At 49.2% G+C, this 25,817-nt stretch overlaps 1 protein-coding gene across 16 annotated transcripts in view; it reads left to right on the top strand.

Annotated features, from left to right (window-relative positions):
* The window catches only part of PEG3 (paternally expressed 3), a 31,469-nt gene extending 7,525 nt beyond the window's left edge, over window positions 1-23,944 (top strand). For 6 of the 16 annotated variants that reach the window (XM_057719548.1, XM_057719542.1, XM_057719551.1 and 3 more), the window contains 9 exons: window positions 6,908-6,984; window positions 7,507-8,018; window positions 9,341-9,820; window positions 10,303-10,395; window positions 11,082-11,198; window positions 11,282-11,391; window positions 15,089-15,191; window positions 15,881-15,973; window positions 16,175-23,944. In XM_057719548.1, coding sequence (XP_057575531.1) covers window positions 9,427-9,820; window positions 10,303-10,395; window positions 11,082-11,198; window positions 11,282-11,391; window positions 15,089-15,191; window positions 15,881-15,973; window positions 16,175-20,388 — 5,124 coding nt within the window. In that variant the 5' untranslated portion in view covers window positions 6,908-6,984; window positions 7,507-8,018; window positions 9,341-9,426 and the 3' untranslated portion in view covers window positions 20,389-23,944. The other 10 variants (XM_057719544.1, XM_057719553.1, XM_057719547.1 and 7 more) reach the window with 9 other exon arrangements.
* Window positions 23,945-25,817: the final 1,873 nt, after the last annotated feature.

The raw sequence follows: 25,817 nt of genomic DNA, 5'->3' as shown, positions 1-25,817 counted from the left end.
GCACACATATGCAATCTTCGTATACAATGTACATCTGTGATATACGCATATAATTGTATTATATTTTAATTAAATACATAATACATATAAAAAAAAATCCTGCCCTTAGCTACTGCTAGACTCATGCTGGGATTCCTGCTCCAAAGAGAGTTCAGAGGGAGATGTGGGGGCTTCAGTAACTAGGGTATGTGAGAGCCCCGCTCCAGGCCAGGAATCGAGGGATTTGCCGCTTGGCCAGAATTCAGTGTGAACATGATACCAAGAGGACAGCTGGCAATGAGGTCAGGGTCTGGGTGTGGAGCCCAGCAGAGGGGCTCTGGCCGGAAGGGTGTGGAGAGTGGAGGACTCCACGGGAGCATTGCAGGTTGCCGGGCAGCAGGGGGAGCCACACAGGGAGGGGTGCTGATGCGCAGTAACCACAGAAAGAGGAAAGACAAGCAGCCGCTGAACTCACTTCCAGGTTTATATTCAGTGGTTTTTTCTGATTGTGAACTTAACATTCTAAGCTGAAATACAAAATGAGGTATCTTTTATTAATCATTTAGTTTTTCGATTTTCCCCATTTCACGAATGGCCTTTATACACATTTTTATGAAAGTTTTCTTCTAGTTCGGTTTGTACATACTTCCATACATTTAAGTACCTGTGTGGTTTTTGTTTTATTTTATGTAAACGAGATCATGCCCAATTCATTAATGCTTCAAACGCAGGCTACCGGAGTGAAGTATGTGGGGTGTTAAGCAGTCATATTTGGTTCTGGGGGAGGGCGTGATATGCCATCTGGAGAGTGTATATCAAGTGCCCATCACGTTCATAGGATCCATTATATGTGTGTTTCTCTGTGTGTGTACATAATGTTGTGCAGCTGTTTTAATAGCATCTACAAGAACTTTCGTATAAGGATGTCTCCATCTGTAACTCTGCTTTCTAAAACTGCGTTTTATTCCATTGTGTGGACATCCTCATCGTTTTCTATGTACATATAAATAAGCATATTTGCATAAGAATGCCACATATGCTATACAGTTTTATACCCTAGTATTTTCATTTAATGCTTTTAAATGTTTTTTTACGTTGGTCATTTCCATCAAGTGTATATAAACTGGTGTATCCATAGAATGGAAGACTATGTGGCCTTTAGAAAAAATGATGTAAATCTATATGTACTGGTTGGAAAGATGTCTATCAAAAACTACTAGGTTTAAATACACACACACACACAGAACTCCTGGTATGATCTCATTTTGGTAAAAACAAGATATTGTATGTATAGACTTAAAAGGTTTAGTTATAGGAACAAATTTGATCAATGGATGTGACTTGCAGTTTCTATGTTGGATAATCTGTAATGTTTGAATGTTGTGCTACCTTTTATGTTTGTAATCAGAAAGTAAAGCTACAGAATTTCTTAGAAACATGACAATGTTACATGACATTTTATTAAAGATTTTATCTATTTTAAAATAGATAAAACATGCATAATGAAACTTTGGAAGAATGCTGTCTTTTGAGTGCAGTGATTTATTTTTCTAGAACAGAGTATGTTTGTCATTGGCCTTAGTGGCCTTTGCCTTCTAGAGATGAAATACAGAATTTCTTGGGGAGAGGCCAGATACCAGCACTAGTTTTATTGGTCTTTCCTAATGTCAGACAGAGGCCTGCTCCAACCTTCTTAGAAATCCATACTTGAATAGCTGGTCAGAAGTGGAAGTCTTGGCTGTCTCCTCTTGTCACTTCCCTTAAAATGACCCTTTATCGTTTACACCTAAGGAAGTCCCTAGTTTGTATGTAAGCAGTTAATGCTTTTCTCAATTTAAAAATCTTCCTTTGCTATAAACTGACTTCTCACATGTGTATATACTTTCACACAAGTCAGCTTCTGGACTGTATTTTGTTCTATCAGTGTATTTGTCCTCCCACCCCTATCATTGTGTGGAAAGAGTACTTTATGTTTTCATATGTTTGGGTAACTTTACAGGCAGTCCCGCACCCCTTCCACACACAAACCTTCTTGTTCAGAATTATCTTGATATTTCTGTACATTTATTCTTCTGGAGGAAATGGATTCTTAGTTTTTCAAAGCTCCCACCTTTTTGTTGAATTTTAATTTATGTTCAAGGGAGAATTGACAACAGTTTTCACGGTCCTATGGAAAAACACGTCTTCATTTGTTTAAGACCTGCTCTGTGTCTTTCTATACATTAAAAAAATTTTGTTTGGAGTTGTAAATACGTTGTTGAATTTATTAATGAGAATTGGTTTGTTTATTTTGCTATTTCTGGAGGTATTTTTTTTCTTGCCATATTAACTGACAAGGTTTTTCAGTTCAAAATAATGCTTTTTCCACATCTTTGCCTTTCACTTTTTCTTCAGTTGCATTAGCTAGGACTTCCAAAATAGTGCTAAATGGTGGTTATGGCGGATGACTTCCCTTCCCTTCCCCACCTTTAGTGTTTAATGCTTGCTTGCATTTAAGAGAAATCTTTATTGTGTTTAGATGGTCTCCTAGTCTTACTCTTTCTGGGAACATATAAGGAAAGGTTGAAGTTTGCAAATGCTTTTAAAAGTGTAACAATGCTCATGGAATCCCCTTCCCCTTCTAATCTCTTATATGACACTCTACTCTGATGGGGTATCATCCTTGTATTCCTGGAATAGCCTTTCATGGTTAAGGGCTATTATTTAGACTTTTCTAGATTGGATTTAAATGTTCTCTCATCTAAGTGCAAAAAAAAAAAAGAAAAAAAGGTTATTGAACACCTTCTATGTGCCAGTCTGGTGATGGTAAGAATACAGAGATGAGAAGGGCAACACGGTCCTTGCCTCAGGGACTTTGTAAGGAAGTACAGGCGCTCTCTTTCTCTGTTGGGCTGTGCATCTTCCAGCACATCACAATTCTGTGATGGCCTTTCTGGGCCGTCCTTGGACAGGCATCCCCCTCGACCCCAACACCACCTTAGGTCGTATCAGGGAAGCCTGTGGATCCATGGATGACTCCTTTCTGTTGCTTTCCTCCTCTCAGCCACCTCCAAACACATATCTTCTGTTTTCTTCAGTGGTGGGCATGGCTGTTGCCATGGAGGCAGAAGCTGGACTGGGGAAATGGGGGCGAAGTGGGTAGAGCAGTTATGCTTCTGATTGGCCAGAGTCACTTTCACAGGAGGAGTTTACCTGGGTCTTCCTGAGGGTGAGGTGAGTATGGGGCCCTGGCAGCACATGGCTTCACTCCTAGTTGCCCTTTGGGCTGCCAGTGGAGGACAGGATGAGTCAGGGGTGAGGGCTGCGTCCCTCAGCGCCTCCTGAGGGGCACCTGGGGCCAGGTAGCCCTGTAGGAGAATGTTGACCAGGGTTTCCTTTCCCTGGTTTTACCTCTGGTTGCTGTGCAGGGATCTGCCCTTTGTTAGGACCACCGCTGCATAACAGCACGTTCCCAGATGTGCTGCTCAGGTGACATGGTGTAACTTGCCATCACTACTGCAGCAACTTTGAGATTAGATGTATGTACAAGGACTTAGTTGTGGTAGGCAGCTGACTTTGTAGCTTTTTCTTTCTTTCTTTCTTTTTTTTTTTTTTTTTTTTTTTGGCTTATATTTTTATCTGCTTGACTGTCTTTGTTCTTAAATGGAGACTTGCTGGTTCAAAAGGAATAGGCATTTTTAATGTTTTTTAAATATATGCTTAAGTGACATCCAGAAATAGGATTCACAGTTGTATTCCCACCAACGCTGATTTTTATTCAGAAGTAGTTGCCCATTTGATAAGCAAAAAAGGTGCTGACCATAATATTTTACATTTCTTTGATTTCTGATGTAGATATTGGCTCTTACCACTAATTTTATGAACTGTGTATTAATATTCTTTGTTTTCATGTTGAGCCACTTTTTTCTTACTGCTTTCTAAGAGCTGTTAACTGTCATCTGTGTTGCAAAATGGTTTTCCCCCTCCTTTTCTGGTTTGCTTTTATTTCGATTGGTTTTTATAGTATGGAAAATGTGTACCTGTTGTTATTTTCACGTCTGCTGCATAGTGGCCTGTCAGTGGTCTCTGCCATTGAACCTGCTCTAGCGTTCTTCTGCCCGCCCCTGTTCTTTACTGTTGTAAACAGTGCTTCTGTGAACACCCTTGTGAACTGTGTTTCTGTGCTCGTGGCACATAGGCATGTCCGTTCGAGATCAGAAGTGGAATCGCCAGGATAGGGAAGGGCGCTGAATTTATGTACTGACAGTTCTTAGAGTTCTGAGGGCTATTTCAGTGTGGAGCTGCAGTTTCCCTAAGTATTTCTTGGGTCTGAGGAGTTTCAAAGGTGATTCTCTGGGGTTTTCTAAATTGCCTGTCGTATCATCTGCAAATGGCCAGTTTAGGGTGTGACCTTGAACTCAAAGGCAGGGGGGCTGGGCAGGGGAGGCGAGGAGACCCCTTAGTGTTAAGATGGTAGCGCTGCCAGCACCCAGTCAGTGGGCAGCACAGTCTCTAAAGGCCTCTACTAGTGCTTTTGTTTATTGTGTTGTTTTAACTTTGAATTTATTTTTTTGACTAGGTAATACATGTCATGGTAAAAAAAAATAAAAACAAAAAACAAAAGGAGTATATACAATGAAAAAGTAAGTTGCCCTTCTTTCTCTGGCCCCCAGTTCCCTTCCCCAGAGGCAATCACTAGTAATAGTCTCATATATCCTTCCAGAAACCATCTAAGCAAATGCGTCTGTTTTTACAGTTCCTTAGAATGTTATCCACATTGGTGTGTCCCATTTTACACTTAACTACCTTAAAAATCATCTTATATCCATTTATTTACAGTTGCCTCATTATTTTAAAAGGTTTCATAATCATAATATGAACATACCATATTTTGTCCACTTTCATAACAGTACTTCAATGAATATATTCTTGCACATGTCATTACGTATCTCTGGGATAAATTCATAAAAGTAGAATTAATAGGACAGCATATGTACGTTTTTTAATTTTCATAAGTAGCCAAATTGCCCTTTACAAAATTTTCAGGATATAAGTATGCCAGTTTTTTCTTCACATGGACATATATATTATCTGTCTTTATGGTTATTCTTTTCCCAAGGCCCTTTCTTGCTCTCAAGTGAGTTTCCTCTGCCATTGTGGGAAGGGGTAAGTAAGGTCCAAGTTTTTTTGAGGTTCTTCTGTTAAAAATCTTTTCTTTTTAAACGCCCTTGCTGACCAAGGGCTGTTTTGTTGGCCTGGTCAGAAAATCTTGAGCACGTTTAACGAAGATCATATTTGTTGCCTCTAGTCCTGAATTTCTTGAGAAAAGGAATAGGTGAGTTTTTGGCATAGAATTTGCATCTACTTTGTGACAGGATACTCATGGGTGTTTATATGATCATATCAATGAGCCAGAAGTCCTCCATCTTTTTTCTGTGTTCTGAAAGGGTTTTTATAACATGGCAAACTAAGTTTGTGCATGGAAATTTTATAGGAAGTTACTCCTCCGATCATTTCATCTTTTTAAATTTCTTCCCTGGATTTTCCTCTGGTTGCTGAGTCAGGTTTGCCAAATATTTATATTTTCTTAGCAAAATTGTTGCTTCCCTATCCAACTTTTTAAGCCTACGCTTCTTATGTATAGTTTTTACCTACTGGTGCTTTACGCTTCAAATGTATGCCTATTGGGAGGAAAAATTAATGTAATTAGAGAAGCATGTATACAAAGTCAAAGTTGTCCTTGTTTCCCAATTTTATTGTTGGGTTAGAAGATCCTGTCCCTGCCCCAGGATTACAAAAATTAATCTTTTATTTATTATATTTTTATTTTAGTTTTAGCATTTTTATATATGGTATGACCTGTTCCCCAGGTAAATTATTGGCTAGTTTTCCTGTTACCATTATTATTTATTGAAATAATCTGTACATTTCCTACTGTTTTTAAATGCCACTTTCATAGAGTTCTAGGTACATACAATAAACTCATATTACCATTCTTAAGTGAACCCATCTTTTTGTCTTTTTTGGTGGTTGGTTTATTACTTTGGCTTTGGTGGTATGGACAAGAACATCATTTATTATTTTTATGTTCTTTCTGCCTTTAGGCATCATATAGAAAAGAACTTTCTTAACCCTGAGATTATATGAAAATATTTCTTTTTTGTGTATGGTTTGTTGGCCTTTTGATGTATGAACTTTCGAAATATTGATCCAAATGGAATCCTTCCAGGTCAACTTTAGAACCATTGTCAAGTTCCCCAACATTTATATTCTTTGAAATTCCACTGGATAGTATAGGCTGATTGGGGGAGTATTTGGAGCTTTCATATGACAGATCCATGTATCTCCCGTGATGAGCCTGTGTCTCTCTGGTTATTGCGTTTCATATTGCAATGTAATGTGTAAGTCTGTTCCTCTGGGTGCTTTCTTCTTTTATTAAATCTTTTCTTTTAATGGAGCTGTTCCCATAGTTTCACATTTGTTATTTAGGGAGTCTGTTGTAAGTGGGTTTCTTATTATTATAAGGTCTGTTTTGATTGATTTGCAGTGTCTGAGTCGACTACAAGAGAGTGATAGTTTTGTATCTTTCTTTCTTCATGCCGTGTTTTTCCTGTTGTGATTGGCTGGAACTCTGTAGAATGATGTTCAGTGGTCAGTGTTAAGACTTTGACGTCTGCTTTCATGGGTGAGCCTGGTCTGCAGTTTGTTAGTGCTCTCTTTGTCTTGGATTTTTAAATTATTCTGGTTTCATACATTTGAAAGCTTTGTACTTCTTGTCTCTGGTTGGTTTTTAAGACATGGGAATGGGCCTTTTCTTGAAGATGATGTATAAGGCGTCACCCCAGTGCTATCTCAGTCCACAGCCATTTGGAGAGTGAGTTCTCTGACACTGTTTACATTTCTGCCATGTTTATTTGTCCATGCATTTCTTTCTTTAAACTGTCTGCAGGTCCCTGGCATTTTGACTCTGTTCCCGTGGATAGCCGCTTGTTCTGAAGTTCCAGAAAGGATCCTATTCCCAAACAGGTGATTTACATACCCAAGGGTGTCCCATGGCCTCTGAGAGGTGGGGCTGCTGTCATCTCGGGGACCGGAGTTCTCTTTGGAATTGGATGCCACAGAGCAGGCTTGGGCTCCCCGCTCTCCCCACTGTCCCACGCAGGCCTTCTGTCTTTTGAGGACTCTGCTCTTGTCAGGGCAGTCCTTCTTAGCCAGGTGGGGGGGTAAACGTGACTGTGTTCTCTCGGCCCAGCTGTCATACCGGCTCTCCAGAGCCTGGACGCTTGCCCTTTCCTTCCCCTGTCCAGCAGGGTGTTTAGAGTTAGTGTCCTGTCTGTCGTCAAGGAGGGCGGGGCAGGCAGGGTCACCAGGGGCTCTGTGATGGAGGTGCTGAGGCTCCGGAGGGGCGATGCGGAGAGAGTGGGAGGCAGTTCACGTGGGGCGGAGCGGAGCCCATCCCTGTGAGGAGAGAGCTCACTGCATTCATGCCCAAATGCTGAAGGCTGCTTTGAGACTGAATAATTGAAACACCTTTTGTTTTCTCTTTAGACATTTAAAAAAATCTTTTTTTAACTTACTGGTTTTCCTTTTAAAACAAAAAAGAATTTTTGCTGCATGTGGTTTTGTTGTTCTCTGGAAGTAAAGCCAGAAGTGCAAAACTGTCAGGTAAGTTAATTCACCCAAACCTAGATTTCTTTCCTATATTGCCTACTTTCTTGCTCCAGTTGTGGCTGACCACTCATCACGGCTGCATAACAGAACTCACATGCAATTAAGATGGTTTAGGTGAGGGGAACTTTACAGCCTTAGTTGGTTACGTGAGAATAAAAGGAAGATGGAAAATTGGCTTTTATACTCCGTCTAAAAAGGTTTCTTAAAAAGGAAGGGGACAGATACCAAAATAAAGACAACTAAGGAAATAAATGATACAGAGGAGTATCGGAGTGGAAAGCTGGTTCTTTGGAGACAACCTAGATCTTTGACAAGGTTGATCAAAGCAAGAGGATGTGCAGTAGCTCGAGGAAGCCTGATGGTCGCTTGATCGCTTTCTCACCCTTGAGGTGAGTAATAGGTGTTTAGCACCTGGGTAGGGTTTCTGTGGATTCACCAGTACTTCATTTAACCCTCACACGTGTTAGGCACCGTTGTAAGAGAGCTCACGGACACCTCCCACTGTTTCCCACGCCTGTTTGTCAGGAATACCAGGAAGGGGCTGGTAGAAAAGTGGACAGATGAGCGTACGTGACACGCCAGTGGCGTAGAGTGTAACCCAGGAACTGCACTGTGCTTCTGCAGGCCTGTGCTAAGAATGCAGGCCTGTGCCTAAAACCGATTTTGAAATGGATTTGCATATGTTGTCTTCACCATGCTCTACCCAGTGCTGATACCTGACTTCTCCAGCAATGGAAAGGTTCATCTCTAATCCCTTTACCAGAGTTTACAGTGAGGGCATAGGCAAGTTAATTCAGATATTTAAGACTAAATGCGTTAAATGCTTGGAACACTAGTAGAGGAAGTGAGTCTCTGGAAAGATAGCGGAGGAAGTGGTGTTAGCATGAGCCCGAGGCTGGGCTTTCGGGCAGACGCTCTTCAGAAGGGTGTGCGCTGCTGACGCAGGGTTCCTGAGCTTCCCTGCAAACTCAGACGCCCTCCAGCCACTCTGGCCACTGGAACTTTCCCCCGTGAGGGAGATGTTCCATGCTGTGCAGTAGGGCAGCCACTGGTGCATGGAATGTGGCTCGTGTGACAGAGGAGCGGAGTTTTTAATTTTATGGAATTTTAACTTGACAGTAGCACAGGTGCAGAGAAATTATTAAGAGCACGTGTAATCACAGTACCCAGAGCTGAGCTGTTTTAACATTTCTATGTGGTCTTCCATCTTTCACGTGTTGTATGCTGTTTTAACAACCGTGTTAAGGGAAGAAGTGCTCAGAAATGGCAGGATTGGCCCGGAGCCCCTACAACCCGCTTTCCGTTTTTGCTAAGAAAAAAATGCTGACATTCTGTTTAGTAACGGCCAGCACCTTGGGCATTCCCCGTGTGTTGGGTGGCTCGGCCTTTCAGGTGTACTCGCTTATTTAAGTCTCAGTTCTAGAAGGGGCGTAGGTCTGTTGGTCCCACTTTGCAGGTAAGGGGACAGACTGTAGGACATTGAGGCTGTGGCCCAGGGTCACAGAACCAGTGAGTAGCAGAGCTCACTCCTCGCACGGGCGTGTGTGGTGCCTGTGACGCCTGTGCATGTGTCTGTGTGTCGGGGGTTTCCTGCCTCTCTCCCGCTCTGGGCCTGTTGACACAGCATTGTTGGTGCCCCTTGTCGGGCAGCCCCACATGCTGCCTGGTCCTCAACTTCTGGGACATGTGTATATCTCCTTACGATCCACAGGTCCCCGAGTACTGACTGTCCCAGGCTGCCGCGTCTTTCCTGTTGACTCATGTTGGGTTCCTCCAGTGAAAATTTTCCTTAGAGAAATGCTGCCTCCAAAGTACTTGTCCGTCACCAAACCCAAGAAGTCCTGGGCCCCAAATCTGTGTGAGCTAGACAGTGACTTGTCTCAGGAGCCGGATGCCGTCGTAGGGGAAGGCGCCACTGACTCTGAGTTCTTCCATCAGAGGTTTCGGAACTTCCTCTACGTGGAATTTGTTGGGCCTCGGAAGACCCTGCTCAAACTCCGAAACCTCTGCCTCGATTGGTTGCAGCCGGAGACTCGCACCAAGGAGGAGATTATCGAGCTCTTGGTCCTCGAGCAGTACCTGACCATCCTTCCAGAAAAGATCAAGCCTTGGGTGCGCGCAAAAAAGCCGGAGAACTGCGAGAAGCTCGTTACTCTGCTGGAGACTTACAAGGAGATGTACGAACCGGAAGGTGAGCAGGAGAGGAAGGCAGAGCTCCCTGGGATGTCCCGCCAGGGGCCCCTGATGTTCTAGGCCAGTCTTCCTCGTCGCAGTGGGTGGGGGGCTGTCCTGCTGTAGGATCTAAGTGGCCCCCTGGCCTTCTTGCCCACATGATACCAGCTGTGCCTCCCTCCGTAGTTGTGACAGCCTCCTGAGAACTGGTGCCCCACGTGCCTGGGGAGCAGAACCCCTCCCTGTTAGGATGCGAGAGGGAAGCAGACCCTGGTGGAAGGGCCTCTGCTAGTAAGGGAGCCTGCACACCCCACGCCCTGGCCCAGGCTCCCTTCAGGGGCGCCTCAGAAAGTTGTACTTGGTGCTGCCATCAGGAGGGGGTGGGGGGGAGGGGCGAGAGGGCCAGACCGCTGCAGCGCGGGGTGGCGGCCCCCCGGGGGCTACTTAGCGGGTACAAGTGAGAGTGGGTGAGACCCTGAGTCGTGTGTGGTGTCCTCTCAGACGACAGCAGCAGGGACGCCCGTGGCGAAGGCAGCATGAGCCGGAAGGCAGCAGAGTCCCCGCCGCCGCCGCGCTCCGCCTACCCCTGCTGCAGTGAGTAGCCCGGGCACCACGCCCCCCAGGCCCACGCCCGCCTTCCCTGGGGCGGGGCTGCTGCTCAGAGGTCTGAGGGGGATGGAAATGAAGTGAGGGTGGATGGAGACACTTCTGTGTCAAAGCAGACACGTGTGTGGATGACATATAACCATGTTTTTAATGATGAGAGGAAATGTTTAAAGCTATTTGCAGTTGGCTGTTTCAGGCTGGTCCCACAGCCTCCCAGGAGGGGCAAAGTTCATCACCCCTTTGCCTCCAAAGCTGTTTTATTGGTTAAAGGTTCTTCAGTGAACTTTTTGGAGGAGATTGCTTTTGGGGCGGGCGGGTGTTCTGTGTCTTAGGAGTAAAGTAACGCAGGCATTAAGACTGGCCGGGTAAGCCAGGCAGTGGAGGGTCTGAAGTCCGTTCCCCCAACGTGGACCTGACCACATGAGAGCCGGGAACCCAGGAGAGCCTGAGCGGGGAGCAAGCTCCTCAGCTCCGCTTCAGCACTGCCTGAGGCCAGGCCCACCTAGGCGAGGCCCTGGAAGCAGTGGTCCAGGGCCCGGGTGTCTTCCTGCACTTGAAACCTCGGTTTCGGATCTGTCTCCTCAAAGAAAGAGCAAGGATAGCGTCCCTTCCAAAGGGGTGTGTGCTCACGTGTCAGAGGCCGTGGTCCACTCCTCACATGTCTGCTTCCTCAGGTGACCGGGACTGGGACCAGGACTGGGAGCGAGACCGGGAGCGGGAGCACCGGAGGGGCAGAAGCAGGGATCTGGAGTCGCGGGCCCGCTGGCCACACGCCAGGAACCCCAGGAGCAGTACGTGCCCGCTGCACTGCGCCCCGGCCGCGCGCGCCAGGCTGATGCCCCTTGTTCCTTCACGGTGCCTGTTCTCTTCCCAGGGTTTCATGCGCGGGATCTCTCCCTTCCTCTCATGGAGAAGGCGACCTTTGCAAAGGAAAGAGAGCACAAATGTAGGGACTCCATGATGGATTACGAGGCGAGGCCCCAGGTACGCTCAGGTTTCCTCTCGTTCTGAGAAGGCCATCTTCATTCCAGGGGAGAGATGCCTTTCTTTCCCGGAAGGCTGAGTTATCTGACCCCTAGAATCCCACCTGGGTTGGGGAGAGAGCCCCACCGACTCCCCAGGAGCCCGACCTGTCCCCAGGGGTGACCAGTGGCCGGGGGGACTGCTGCTGTTTTTATGCTTCATCCATGGGGTTAGAGGAGTGCTTTCCCGCTCAGCGGTTGTGTCGCATGCTGTGTTGGCCACATCAGCTGTTCCTCCTGGGCCAGGAAAGCAGTTGACCCGGGAGGTCTTTCTGGCCCTCAGTAGGGAGCCAGGAGAGTCACACATCCACAGAGCAGACTGGAAGAGAGAGCAAAGGGCCAGGAGCCGGGAGGAGCTGGGTCTGAAGCCCAGCTCTGCCGCCTGCTAGCTGGGCGGCCTCGGACCATTAAGTAAGCTGAGCCTCAGTTTCCTCACCTGTGAGGTAGGCCATCGTGAGGAATGGGTGAGAGTCACACGTAGGTACGAAGTGCGTAATGCGATACGTGGCATGAGGGAGGCACCCTGTCAGTGCCAGCAGCTGTGCGCGAGGGACGTGGGTGCAGGGAAGATGGGCCTTGAGAAAGAGGGTCACGTGTGACGTGGCAGCGTGGAGGCGGGCGCAGAGCCTGCAGGCACTTGGGCGCGTGGCCGTGACCAGGATGGGCCTGCCCTGGGAGCTTCCACTCTCGTAACAGAGGAGGGTGTCCGGCAGGCACACGGGTAGTCTCCGTCACGGTGCTGTGCGCGATGCACGCTGTCCAGCATGCCCTTGAGGAAGAATAGGGTAGCAGACTGTCACCGGGACGGGAGCAGCTGGCCAGGGGACGCCTGCAGGGGAGGGGATCCCAGGCGTCCGGGAGAGCCCGGCGCAGGCCCTGACGTGGCACAGACAGGAGCCAAAGCGGCTGCCATGTGAGGGCAGGGGTGCCGCCTCTCCCCAGTGTCCCAGGATGTGGTAACGGTGCCTCTGTGGCGGGATTTATAAGGTGGGCCCAGATGGTAGAGGGCTTTGAATTCCACCATGAAAACTGTCTTTTGTCCCGTGTCCTGGAAGCACACGCGGATCCGCAGGTGTGTGAAGAGGAGGGGGGCAGCATCCAGATGCCAAAAGCTGAGCTGCTGTGGCAGCAGTGCGCCTGGGGGAGGGGATGTGGAAGGTGGGCAGGGCCGGAGGTGACCCCGCTCCAGATGCGTGCTGTGACCTCGTCCCAGGGAGAGGCCCTACCTGTGGGACACACTTCGCTTGTCACTAATTTAGGTTTTCTTATTTGGAGATACCAAATTGACCAAAATTTTAGGAATCCAGTTAAAAACATTAAAGCGTAGCAGCCTTGAAGAAGCAGCGTCTTCCGTGCGCACGGGCCCCCATGCAGGTGGTCGGTGGTGGACGTCAGTGGCTCCCAGCTGCCTGCTCTGTGGGCGGGGGACCCAGGGTCACTCATCTGCGGGGACACACGAGGTGCAGGCGCCCTGTTTTGGGGGGTGTCAAAGGACGCTCATGAGGTGAAGGTGGCAGCAGATAGGCCGTCGGATGGTGTCTTGTTTTGCTTTCCAAATGCCTTTCCTTGCGGCTGGAAAGCGCTGGCCCCCTGTGTGTGGTCTGGAAGCCACGGATGTCTCCTAATTCGGTGTCCTAGAAATAACAACAAAATTTTCATCTTTCTTGAGCGTGAGTTGTTCGTGTGCATAGGTCGTGTGAGAACACAGCAGTGCGGGCGCAGATCTCCAGACAGCACATGTTGGCTTCGGTCCGTGGTTGATCACAGATATAAAGAGAACAGCTGCATAAGCCGCCCCGTTGCACAGGTCACCTTAAGTCAGCGCAGCTGACTGGGAGCGGTGTAGTCCAGGCTGCATCTTGCGTTCATGTGACTCAGGTTAGGCAGGTGGAGAGAAGGATATGAAAAATGCTCTTCCCTCTCGCTGTTGCCCTTCGGGGTCTGTTAGCACCAGGGATGGTGCCCTTCTGGCATCCTCAGCCCCTGGGTTATTTACCTCATCTGCTCTTTGGCAGCCCCCAAGTTAGGAGAGCTCGTTTCCTTCCTCTCCCACCACAAACACTTCTGTGCTCCCAGCTGGCGTCTGTGCTATGATAACCCAGGGCTGAGGCCTTAGGAGGGAGACAGTGTTGCCCCCAAGTGCGGCAGGGTGCCCGCTCTGGGGAACTGCCCTCTGGCAGGAGGAGATGGGCTCCCACCAGAAAGGATGCCGTCTAGCTTTCTGACTGGTGGTGGTACCGGGCGATTTTGCAGTGCCTTCTCATCTTTGTAGCTTGTTGTCCTAGAAATCCTGAGCCCTGGCCTAGTAAGAGTTTTCATTTTTGGAGCTCTGCTTCGTTTTGGTGGTGGTTTTTTGCTTTTTAATCACAGAACGTTGGCAGTTGTATAAATGAGGCTTTCCTCTTAAACACCAGTGCCTGTACCTATTTATTTTTCTCAGTAGGAGATGCACCTGGTTGTGCCAACACTGTGGGTTTGTTTTTTTTTTTTGCCACGTTTCCACATGTCTGTGCCACTTCCCAGAACGGAAGCAAGTTTAATATCAAAATATCTTTATATAATAGTTTAGTAGTGACAGCAATTTACATTTTCTTTACACAGTTTTTCTTCATACTTAAACAGTAAATCGCATTGCAGGACATCCACACCCACAGTGTTACAAGGCAGGCCAGTGCCCTTCTCTCCATCTCACAGATGAGGAACCTGAGGTTTGGAAAGACTTCTGTTCCGAGGGGTGCTTGGTCGTAAACGGTACATAAGCTCCTTCGACCCTGGAGTCTTCTCTGGCCCCATAGCCTGTGGGCTTCCCACAGCTCCACCTCACGCCTCGAGTCTGTCTCCAGGCCTTGGTGCCCTGCTCCCTGGGACCACGACTCCCCGAAAGTAGTGACGTTCTGCTGTGGCAGTGAGAAGAGGCCCTGGGAGCTTCTGCACAGAAGACCCTCCTGTGTGACGTGGGGACCCCTAAGATACTTTGCAGGGGCGTGTCTGTTAAGGCAGAAGAGGCAGCTGTGAGAGGAAGGTGCTCCGTGCTTACGGCCACCACCAGGTTATTCAGAGCTTGTCCACACCTGCAAGAGCCCCCAGTGCAGCCACAGTGTAGGGCGGAGGCGGGCCCAGGACGCAGCGGGCCTGCGGAGGGAGGCCGGTCACCCTGCCTGACCCTGTGTCTGGGAGCGCCGTGCGCAAATGGCACGGAGCCTGTTGACGCTCCCCCGCGGCCCCCCACCTCCGGGCCGGAGTCTTAACCACCACTTACCCGCCTCGCACCGCTCTGCGGGTCTGTGCGCACCGTCCCGGCCCGCCCTGCGCTGTCATCCACCCTCCGCCCAGTAAAGCCGCCCAGCGCTGACTCTCTACACCGCACTTTATTGTTTGCGCTTCTCTGATTGTTTCTCTCCAACCTCATGGTAAGCTGCGTGAGGGCAGGGAGGACGTGTCCTCCGCCTTTGGGCGCTTCCTCAGAGTGTAGCGCCAAGGGAGGTGCGAAGTAGGTCCTCGTAGACCCTGACTTGGATCGCTTGGACCCCCAAGCGCTGTGAGCGCTTGCTGCACACTGTGTGCACACATGTGTGCGGCTCCTGCACCGCCAGCCTAGTCCCGTCCTTGGTCGACTGCGGAGGCAGACTCCACTGAGAGGAGTGCGTTTGCTGTTGTAGGAGGCCGTGTCCTACCAGGATATGGTGGACCTCACCGAGGACCGGAAGCCCCAGAACCCGATTCAGGACAACATGGAGAACTACCGGAAGCTGCTCTCACTGGGTGAGCACTGCTGCCCCCGGCTGTCCTCCCTTCAGGCTGATGCAGGGAGTCAGAGTCCATGGTGTGCCCTTGAACGGCTCCCAGCAGAGGCATAACTGATGAGGTTGTATTGTTACGAAGCCACTCTGGCTTTGGGTGAAGAATGTATTGTGCAGGTTGAGGGGAGCATCGGAGATGGCTCTTGACCCAAGGGTGCTAACCCTGGAGACTTAAATATGCATTCCGGGTGGGGTCCTGAGTTCCGGTGTGGATTCCCCTGGAGGACATCTAGCTTAGGTCCTAGTAGGCATCGGCTCTGTAGGAGTGTTGTGTGGGCACTGGAGCCTTGAGGAGCTCCTGTGTTTGGAGAACAGGTAGGGAAAACAGGCACGAGTGGGAGGAGAGCCACGAAGGCCAGTGAGAGGGAGGGTGTCAGGATTGAGGAGGTGGTTATGAAAGGCGAGGCTGAAAAGAACACATTAAGTTTAGAACGGTCTCGGAGGTCTTTGTGCAGACTTTCAGGTGGTGTCAGGAGAGTTAACTAAAATTCAGACTGGAAGAGACTAAGGAATGAGTAGCAAGGAAATGAGACTGAAAATAGAAGGCATCCAAGCACTTGGACATGGGCCCCTTCGAAAGGGACATCATTTCTGGTGATGAGTCTCTGTCCCCAACTCAAGTGTGAGAGGTTCTGTTGTTGCTGTGGACAGGGGTTCAGCTTGCCGAGGACGACGGCCACTCGCACATGACCCAGGGCCACTCGTCGAGGTCAAAGAGAAGTGCCTACCCGAGCACCAGCCGAGGTGAGCACGCGAGGCCCTGTGGAGGCACTCTCACCCGTGAGACGGGCGCAGTCTGTACACACTGACGCACGATGATCACAGCGGGTGCACAGCAGCACACGCGTTTTACAGTTTATCTTCACACCACCGTCATGAGGTCCCAGTGTTACTTTGCACAAGCGCAGGGGTGAGGGAGCACTTACATTTGGGATTTCTTTCCAGGTCTGAAAACTATGCCTGAAACCAAAAAGTCAGCCCATCGGCGGGGGATCTGTGAAGATGAATCTTCCCACGGGGTGATAATGGAAAAGTTCATCAAGGACGTTTCGCGCAGCTCCAGATCGGGGAGAGCAAGGGAAGCTGGCGATCGGCTGCAGAGGCTCCCCAGGAGGCCAGACAGCGATTGGAAGGAGGTTTCATTCAACAAGAGGGAGTCGGTGATTCAGGAGAGGGGCCATGAAGGGAATGCCTTTGGGGGAGGAGGCTTCAATTTTAACTCACACCTGGTTTCCAGAAAGAGAGTTCTTGAGAGAAAGAGGCGCTATCATTTCGACGCAGACGGGAAGGGCTCCGTGCGTGATCAGAGAGGCGGGGCGCGGAAGCGGCCCTTCGAGTGTCACGAGGTGAGAAAGGCCGCCAGCGTGAGCAGCCTCAGTGCACCGCCGGTGCCAGAGTCGCAGCCGTTCGACTTCGGGGCGCTGCCCTACGTGTGTGACGAGTGCGGGGGGTCCTTCAGTGTGATCTCGGAGTTTGTGGAGCATCAGATCATGCACACCAGGGAGAATCTGTACGAGTATGGCGAGTCCTTTATCCATAGCGTGGCCGTCAGTGAGGTTCAGAAAAGGCAGGCCGGAGGGAAACGCTTTGAGTGTAAGGAGTGTGGGGAAACCTTCAACAAGAGCGCCGTCCTGGCCGAGCACCGGAAAATTCACGCCAGAGATTATCTTGCGGAGTGCAAGGACGAGGAGGACGAGGAGCCCTTCATGCCCAGCCCAACCTTCAGTGAGCTCCAGAAGATATATGGGAAAGACAAATTCTATGAGTGCAAGGTGTGCAAGGAAACCTTCCTTCATAGTTCTGCCCTGATAGAGCACCAGAAAATCCATGGCCGAGATGACAAGGATAGTAGTGAGCGTGGGGAAGCCTTTAAACCCAGTCCAGCGCTTAACGAGCTTCAGAGGGTGTGTGGGAAAGAGAAAATGTACGAGTGCAAGGTGTGTGGGGAGACCTTCCATCACAGCGCGTCCCTGAGAGAGCACCAGAAGATCCACATCCGAGGAAACCCATTTGAAAACAAGGGCAGAGTGTGTGAGGAAACCTTCATTCCTGGTCAGTCCCTTAAGAGACGCCAGAAAACCTCAAAAGAGAAGCTCTACGACTTTAAAGATGGTGGGGATGTCTTTAGGCAAAGCTCAGACCTCATCGAGCGCCAGAAAACTCATTCTCGGAAGAACCTCTTCGAAGGCCAGGGGTGTGAGAAGTCTGTCATTCACAGTATGTCTTTCCCCGAATCTCAGAAGAGTCACACTATAACCAGGCCACCCGAGGATGAGGAGGACAAGAAGGCGCTCACCATCAGCTCCAGCCCCGATGACAGCCGGGAAGCCCTGTCCTACGGAAGGAGCCCATACGAGAGATCTGTCATTCACAGCTCAGCCTTCGCCAGGGCTCAGAAAAGTCACAGCAAACTGAGAGTGATTGCAGCGGCGACGGTTCAGAGCTCGGGTACCACCGAACATCGGAAAGTCCACGCTGGGGAGGGTACCTCTGAAAGAAAGAGGTACGAGAGGTCCGTCATCCACAGCCTAGCCACTTTCAAGCCTCCCCGTGGCCTTGGTGGAAACGAGCTCCTCGGCTGTGACGAGGTGGGGGAGTCCTCCGCTTACCTCTTAGACCCTCGTGACCAGCTGCGGAAGACTCTTGCCCGAGAGAACCCCTACGTAGGGGGTAAGAACAACATCTTCAAGGGCTCCGTTATACACACCGCAGCTCAGGACAGTCTTGCTGGGGAGGGCCCCAGTGGATGGAAGAAGGACGGCGAAGCGTCTGCTCCCAACCCAGACGTCCGCGAGCATCAGAAGGCTCGTGCCAAGAAGAAGAACATCGAGCGTAGGAATTACGAGGCCTCTGTAATACACTCACTGCGATTTGGTGAACCTCAAACGTTTCGCCCTAAAGAGAAATTTTATGAATGTCCAGAGTGTGGAGAATCCTTTGTTTGTAGCTCCGACCTCACTGAGCATCAGAAGATTCATGATAGAAAGAAGCCCTCCGGAAGTAAAGACTACTTACGATCTGTCATTCGCAGCTTAGCCTCCGCTGACCCTCAGACCAGTTACGCAGACCAGTCAGTGCAGACAGCTTCTGCAGGATCATCAGCTCAGACCGGTTACGCTGAAGCACCGGCTCAGACCGGTTACGCTGAACCTCCGGCTCAGACCGGTTACGCTGAACCACCGGCTCAGACCGGTTACGCTGAAGCACCGGCTCAGACCGGTTACGCTGAACCTCCGGCTCAGACCGGTTACGCTGAAGCACCGGCTCAGACCGGTTACGCTGAACCTCCGGCTCAGACCGGTTACGCTGAACCTCCGGCTCAGACCGGTTACGCTGAACCTCCGGCTCAGACCGGTTACGCTGAACCACCGGCTCAGACCGGTTACGCTGAACCTCCGGCTCAGACCGGTTACGCTGAACCTCCGGCTCAGACCGGTTACGCTGAACCTCCGGCTCAGACCGGTTACGCTGAACCTCCGGCTCAGACCGGTTACGCTGAACCTCCGGCTCAGAGCGGTTATGCTGAACCACCCATTCGCAATGAATGTAAGGAGTGTGGGGAGTGCTTTGCCACCATTGAAGACCTTGGCACACATCAGAAAATCTATGCCCAAGAGAAATTCCATGGTGAGAAGCTGTTTGGAGACTCTGTGGTTCAGGGTGTGGGCCTCAAAGGACCGCAGCAGGAAGAGCCTCGGCAGGGAGAGCCGGATGAGCTGGACGAGCAGGACGAGCCTGAAGACGCCATCTATGGGTGTAAGGACTGTGGGCTGGGCTTCGCAGATCGCGCAGACCTCAAGGACCATCAGAAGGTTCACGGCAGAGAGTACCTCATCGACAGCCGCGAGTACACGCATTCCGTGGTCCACACCCGTTCTGTCAGTGAGTATCAGAAAGATCACATTGGAGAGCAGCTCTACGAGTGCCCGGCCTGTGGAGAGTCTTTCGTTCATAGCTCATTCCTTTTTGAGCATCAGAAAATCCACGAGCAAGACCAGTTTTACGGCCACAGGAGGTACGATGAGCCTTTCGTGCAGCCCTTGGTCATCAGCCCACGGCGGCCTCGGGCCCCACAGAAGAGTCCCCCCGCCGGCACATCCCTGCAGTGCCAAGTGTGTGGCCAGGACTTCATCCACGGCTCTGTGCTTAGCGAACACGTGAGAGTCCATACTGGAGACGACCTGCCGGAGCAGGGTCAGGGCAGCGCGGACGCAGTCTGTCCAGGCTCCGCCCCCACAGAGCTTCAGAGAGACCAGGCTGAGGACAAGCACCACGAGTGCAAGACCTGTGGAGAGTCCTTCCGCAGCCAGGCAGACCTGCGGGAGCACATGAGAATCCATGAGAGGGACGAGCCCTATGACTACGGGGCCGCCTTTATCCACACCTCCTTCCTCACCGAGCCCCCCAAGAGGGACTCGCCCTTCTACGAGTGCAAGGACTGCGGGAAGTCCTTCATCCACAACACAGTCCTCACGAAGCATCAGAAGCTGCACCTCGAGGAAGAGGAAGCAGCCGCAGCCGCCCAGGAAGTCGAAGCCAACGTTCTGGTTCCACGGGAAGTTCTGCGGATCCAGGGATCAAATGTGGAGGCCGCAGAGCCGGAGGTGGAGGCCGCGGAGCCAGAGGTAGAGGCTGCAGAGCCCAACGTGGAGGCTGCCGAGCCCAATGGGGAGGCTGAGGGGCCAGAGGGGGAGGCCGCCGAGCCCAATGGGGAGGCTGAGCAGCCCAACGGGGAGGCCGAGCAGCCCAACGGAGATGCGGATGAGCCGGACGGGGCAGGGATTGAGGACCCGGAGGAGAGAGCAGAGGAGCCAGAGGGAGACGCAGATGAGCCAGACGGCGCAGGGATCGAGGACCCGGAAGAGGAGGGGGACGACCAGGAGATCCAGGTGGAGGAGCCCTTCTATGACTGTAGGGAGTGTGGAGAGACCTTCGCCTCCAGTTCGGCCTCCGGCGAGCACCTGAAAACCCATGCCAGGGTGGTAATATCCGAGCCCGGAAGCGTCTGTGGGGAGAGCCCCCACTACACCGAGCACGCCAGCACCAGCAGCAGTGACAGCGGCAGGGCCGACGACAAGTACTTCAAGTGTGACGTCTGCGGGCAGGTCTTCAGCGACCGCCTGTCCCTGGCCAGGCACCAGAACACCCACACCGGCTGAGGACTTGGCTGTTGGGGCTGGAAAAGCTTCACTAGGACTGGACGCTTACTAAACCACAGAGAATTGGAACCAACCCATGATGATGTCGAAAGGAAACTTCCCTTGGCGTGTACACCCCTGACTTTGAACATCAGACAACACAGCCTGGAAGGAAACTGAAGGTGGAGACTCCTTCAGACTTAGCTCTTCCCCATCAAACATCGGTGTATGCATGCGGGAAGCCATAGCACAGATCTGACCTTCCCCCCGAGGGGTCACTTGGACAGAAAACCCGAGGGGTTTTTGATGCTGCGGAAATTGCCCCATCTGTAAATGACACTCCTGCAGTGTTTCCTGACATGTGTAAAATAGCAGATCATAGCAAACAGTACTCACGTGTATTTGGACTTGATATGATATCCAGTTACAGTTTACTTGCAGAGGTACCTTACCTGGTACTCTTTGATTTTTCTTTTTCTTTTCTTTTTTTTTTTTTCTTTTTTTTTGGAGGAGGAAGAGAGCAACAAATTAGAATATGTTTGTAAGCATCTTAGATCCTTAGACTTATTGTGCGTTGCTTGAGCCCCATCCATATCTTCTTGAGTAATTGACCGTGTCGTTCCTTACGCTCATGTTCCTGTAAAGGTGCAGGCGTGAAAGATAAAATGTCTTTTCTGCTTTGCTGATTGAAAGGGGAAGCGCTTGGAGCTTCCTTTTCAGCCGTTTCGTCTACACCAACACTTTGGAACCTAGTGCTGTGGAAGCCTTTACGGTATGTGGATTGGCCTTTTGTAATCCCAAGTTGATTGGTTGCCACCTTGTACTTCACAGTGGTTCTCATGCAAAAAATATTTACAAGTTTCTTTTTTTTTTTTTTAAACCAACTTGATGTCTGTTCGATGGTGAATTCACAAAAGCTGAAGCTTTTCCCTGTAAATCTTACGTCTTTGCCTTTAAAGAGTGGGTTGCAACCATCACTAGATCACACGCGTGCCTAATGAAGGTTGAGACCGCAGGGAGGGGCTCTCATGCTGTAAATAAGGGTGCGGGCTGCCGACTTCACCACTTCCTTTGCGTGCTTCCTGCCTTAAGTGACAAGTAGCAACGTGGCTTCGTCCGTATGTGCCGCCACAAGTCAATTTGCACCCTGGGCGCCCAGGAGCTAGTATCCTTGGAGCTTTCTAGCGTGAAACTTAATCCTTGTCTTCACCTGTCTGACCCTCAACCCCATGTCTAACTTGCATTTTTTTAAGAAAAAAGAAAAGCTTTCTTTACAGTCAACTCAAGCTTAACATGGACTCAGGTTCCCCAGCAGCCTTAATTTGTTTCGTTGCCATCTGTCCCTTCCTCTTAAATATTCCCCCCGAGTAAGCACTTCTCAGCTGTCCTTCCAAGCGTTGTGTCTGTCTGGTCGTCTCGGTTTCCCCTGTGATCACAAGTTGACCTCACGCTCGCGGTTTCCTGTGTCCTGTTCTGTGGACCATCTGTGCTCCTTTTGCTCCCCACCCCTTGCATTAATGATTATTAAGAAATTTTTTGGCTTTGAGTTGGCTGGAAAAAAATTTAAAAATTTTAAAAAAATTTTAAAAAGAGGATCTTGTAGATTAAGTGAGCAGAAGATAAGAGCAGATCATTTGGGTGAGCAAAGTTAAAATACCTGCTGGGGAAACATGTCTAAATCTCACTCTCCTAGGTCTGCACGCTTAGGGTTTGGGGAGAGCATGTCGGAGTTGGAGGGAATGCCAAAGTCGAAGGAGCTTGGTGGGGTGAGAGCAGGAAGCAGAAGGGAGTAAGCCAAAGACAGGAGTCCTGATACGTCAGCAGACCTAGGAGGGTGAGGAAGTGGATGGAAGCAACATCAGAAGCAGGGATTGGAAGGCCAGGTTGGGGAGGATGAATGAGCAGGATATCCTGGGCCATTGAGAAGAAGGGGCCAATTTGGTGGCCTGGTGTAGGTGAGGGCCAGCTGCGTGAGAAGACCCGAGGTTGGAACGGATGCCCGGGAGAACTGAGGGGCCGTGAGGCATGGCATCGGGGAGGACCCCTGAGTGGGAGCCAGTGTCGGTGTGGTCAGGGCGAACTCACGCTCATCAGTGTTGGCAGTATTAACTGGTAGAACCTTTCAGAAAGCAACTTGCCAAAGGTCAGGGTGTCTGTTCCAACCTCTGGTTAGTGAAACATTAGGAACAACTTATAAATGCCAAAAATAGGAGAACAATTAAGGGATGTCTGTGGACTCTTAATGCAGCTGTTTAAGAATGATAATCATGGAGAGTTATGTAGCAACATGGAAATATATTTACGGAATACTAAGTGGAAAAAACAGGACACAGAATTATATTTATACTACAGTTATAATTGTTTAAAAGTGTATGCTTATAGTCAAACGCTGTTGTGTTGTTCTTGTAGGCTTATAGTTGAGCATTATTTTCTTAAATTCCTTGAATGTTCTTTATGGTAGTGTTACTAAAAAGTTTATAATCACCTTTCCATTGTGAACATAATTTGAACTCATTATCAGGCACTTGGAAAATACAGAAAAGTGGAGGAAAAAAAAATCCATCTGCCCACCATCCAAAGACAGATACACTCCTCACTATGTTGTTTATTCTTGTTTCTGTGCACAGGTGTATAACTGTGTCAACACGTGTACTCACAGTAGCCGTTACCTTTGTGGAATTATGGTTAAAAACTTTCATCTTAATGTTTTCAAATGTTCCTTATAATAGTGTCCTGATAACAAAGTTTATTATGTTTGTTTCTATTACAAGCATAATACGTACCCAGAGGAATATTGGAAAACACAAAATAAATTAGAAAAGAAAAAAAAGTCACCCATATTCCCAGCACCCAGCAACTGCTGTCATCTTGATATATTTCCTCCATCTCGTGTCAGTACACAAGCTTGTGATTACAAGTGTTGAATATATGTGCATAAAGTCTAAAATGAAAAAAAATATGGAAAATAAAATAGTGTTGTCGTTGTGGGATTATGGTTAAATATTTTGTCTCAAATTCCTTGAATGATCTTTGGTGTTTTGGTATTAAATCTTACACATGTATTTTTCCATTACAAACGTAATGCATACTCATGGCAGACTTTGGGGAGATTCACTAAAGTAAAAGAAGAGAAATTCACCTGTATTCCCGACACCCAACAATCATTGCTGTTAGCACCCTGCTCTGTGCGCAGTCTGATTATTGGGGTGTTCATGATGTGTGTGCAGAGGGTCAAAGATGGGAAGAAACATGGGACACACTTAAGAAATGGTTGTATGGTCATTGTGGGATTACGGTGAAGTATTTTGTCTCGGTTTCCCAGAACAGTCTTTTTTATCGTGTTTTGGTAACCTACCTTTATTCCATATATTTCCATTATAAACACAGTATGTGTTCATTATAGAAACTTGCAAGTTACAGAAACGTAGAAGAGAAACTCACCCATATTATCATCCAAAGACTGTGGGTAACATCTTGATGTATTTTCTTCATCTTATTTCTGTGCACAGGGTTTTGGTTTGTTAATATGGTTGTGGTCGTTCTATCTATCTGTAATAGTGTCAACAATAAAAATAAAGTTAAAAATAAGATACTTCTCAGTCTCTTCTTTTGTCCATTTTAAGTGTTTAGGGTGGTTAAAAATCCAAAAACCTAGTGTCTCCTTAGGCCTTTAGGTTTGGCTTACAAACATTCCATTTTTAATTACTGGGTATTTCAGCTGTTACTTCTATGTTACTTCTCTTTTAGTACTACACGATCCCACATTTTTAACTGCACTTATAAAATTAAAACACAAATTCCAATAGTGTTTTTAAACTTGATAATAACCACAGGTATGTTTCAGTTACTTGAGTTTGCATTTAAAATTATTATCTCACTTAACTGTAATATTCTCTCAAATACAAACAAGAATGATCCCTTAACATAAAAAAAGTTAATATCCTGGTTTGGGATCCCTAACTCCTCCCTGAGGTTAAATGGTCACCTCTGGTGGTGTCTGACTGAGGGTCATGGGGGTTGCCTGGCCAGCACTTACACTCCTGGGAAATTCTTTTCTCCACCCACACCCACGTGTGGGGGTAACTGTGCCCCTGCCACCATGTTTATTCCCTGAGGTGTGACCCCACCCTGGCCTTGGTTGATGGGTGCCTGTGGGTTCCCAGTGTCTAGTCAGACTCGGAGGGCCACTTGGGGAGCCACAGAGGCTGGGGCTGGGTGTGCTGATAAGGCCACGTACCAGAGGGAGGCGTGGTTCCTGGTACTTCACCCACCCCAGTGCCTTGGGGGCCCTGGCTGCACTGCCCACCTTTGGGTTCCCTAAGAACTCCTGCATCCTTGACATAATCCTCCTTTCACTTGAGCTGGCTTTGTCGCTGGTGTCGTCTTTGCTGTTTTCACCAGCCCCAAATCCTTTCCCCTGTTTGGGAGCCACTGACTCTTGTGGGAATGCCACAGTGCCCTGCCCCTTCCCTGTCCAAACGCTGAGCCGCGCGCCCATCAGTCTTCCTGAGCAGAAAGGCACACAGAAGTCGTCCCATTGGCAGCACTGACCGTATGTGAATTCCTGCTACAGAGATAGCCAGAGCTGTGCCAGTAACGGTCCTTCCTGAGGCCTGCTTGTTTACTTCTTCCTTCCATTCTCTGAGCACCCTATCCTTCCAGGCTATTCTGTACTTGGCCTACTTGGCCTACTTGGCCAGAGTTAGTTATTCTAACCCAGAAGAGCCCTAACTGATGCAGAAATGGATACAGAGAATGGGTTGGAGATAATAAACCCTGAGGGAAAATGGGATACTTGGGAAAATTCAGTATTGGGCCTTGGAATGGGAAATTCAGAGACCAAGGCGTGTGGCAGTAGAATAACTAAATATCCCTGTGGTTGGTTATCTGGAGTCATGAGCTTCCTGGGGTGAAGGGCCTGATAGCAGCTGTCACAGACAAATCCAAAGCCTGTGAAAAATGTCAAGATCAGAGGCGCAGGTGGGTTTCTACAAACGCCTTGAACCTGCAGGTCTCTCACTGCACTCAGTTAAATCCACAGCCTTGCCCCGTTCCCAGTGTGAAAAGCTCGGGCAGCCCTAGGGAAACAGGGTCCTGGCAATCACTCCGAATGGTGGATCTAAGAGACTCGGAGACACCAAGACCACCCTGAAGCTCCAAACCCTGGAAAATGCTCCTCACTCACCACCTGCATCCCATGCAGAGGAGGCTGGGGTGGGGGTGGGGGCTGCCTGTGGGAGGGGCAGCCGTTGAAATGCTCTCCGATGTCCATGGCGATGGGAAGAACCCAAGTATTGATAAGGGGGCCATTTGCAGATGAAGCATGGCTGGTGTAGTAAGATCCTGGTGGGCGGGGAGGGGGGGGCGTTCTGACACAGATTCATGGATGTGATGCCCCCCGCCCCCACCCCCCGCCAAGGATTTATGTAACAAAATAAGCCAAAGGTTAG

Source organism: Hippopotamus amphibius, unplaced genomic scaffold (assembly GCF_030028045.1).
Source record: "Hippopotamus amphibius kiboko isolate mHipAmp2 unplaced genomic scaffold, mHipAmp2.hap2 H_1, whole genome shotgun sequence".
In the NCBI taxonomy this organism is placed as follows: Eukaryota; Metazoa; Chordata; class Mammalia; order Artiodactyla; family Hippopotamidae; genus Hippopotamus; species Hippopotamus amphibius.
Note: the sequence above shows the minus strand (reverse complement) of the source record. Positions and strands in the feature narration are given on the sequence as shown.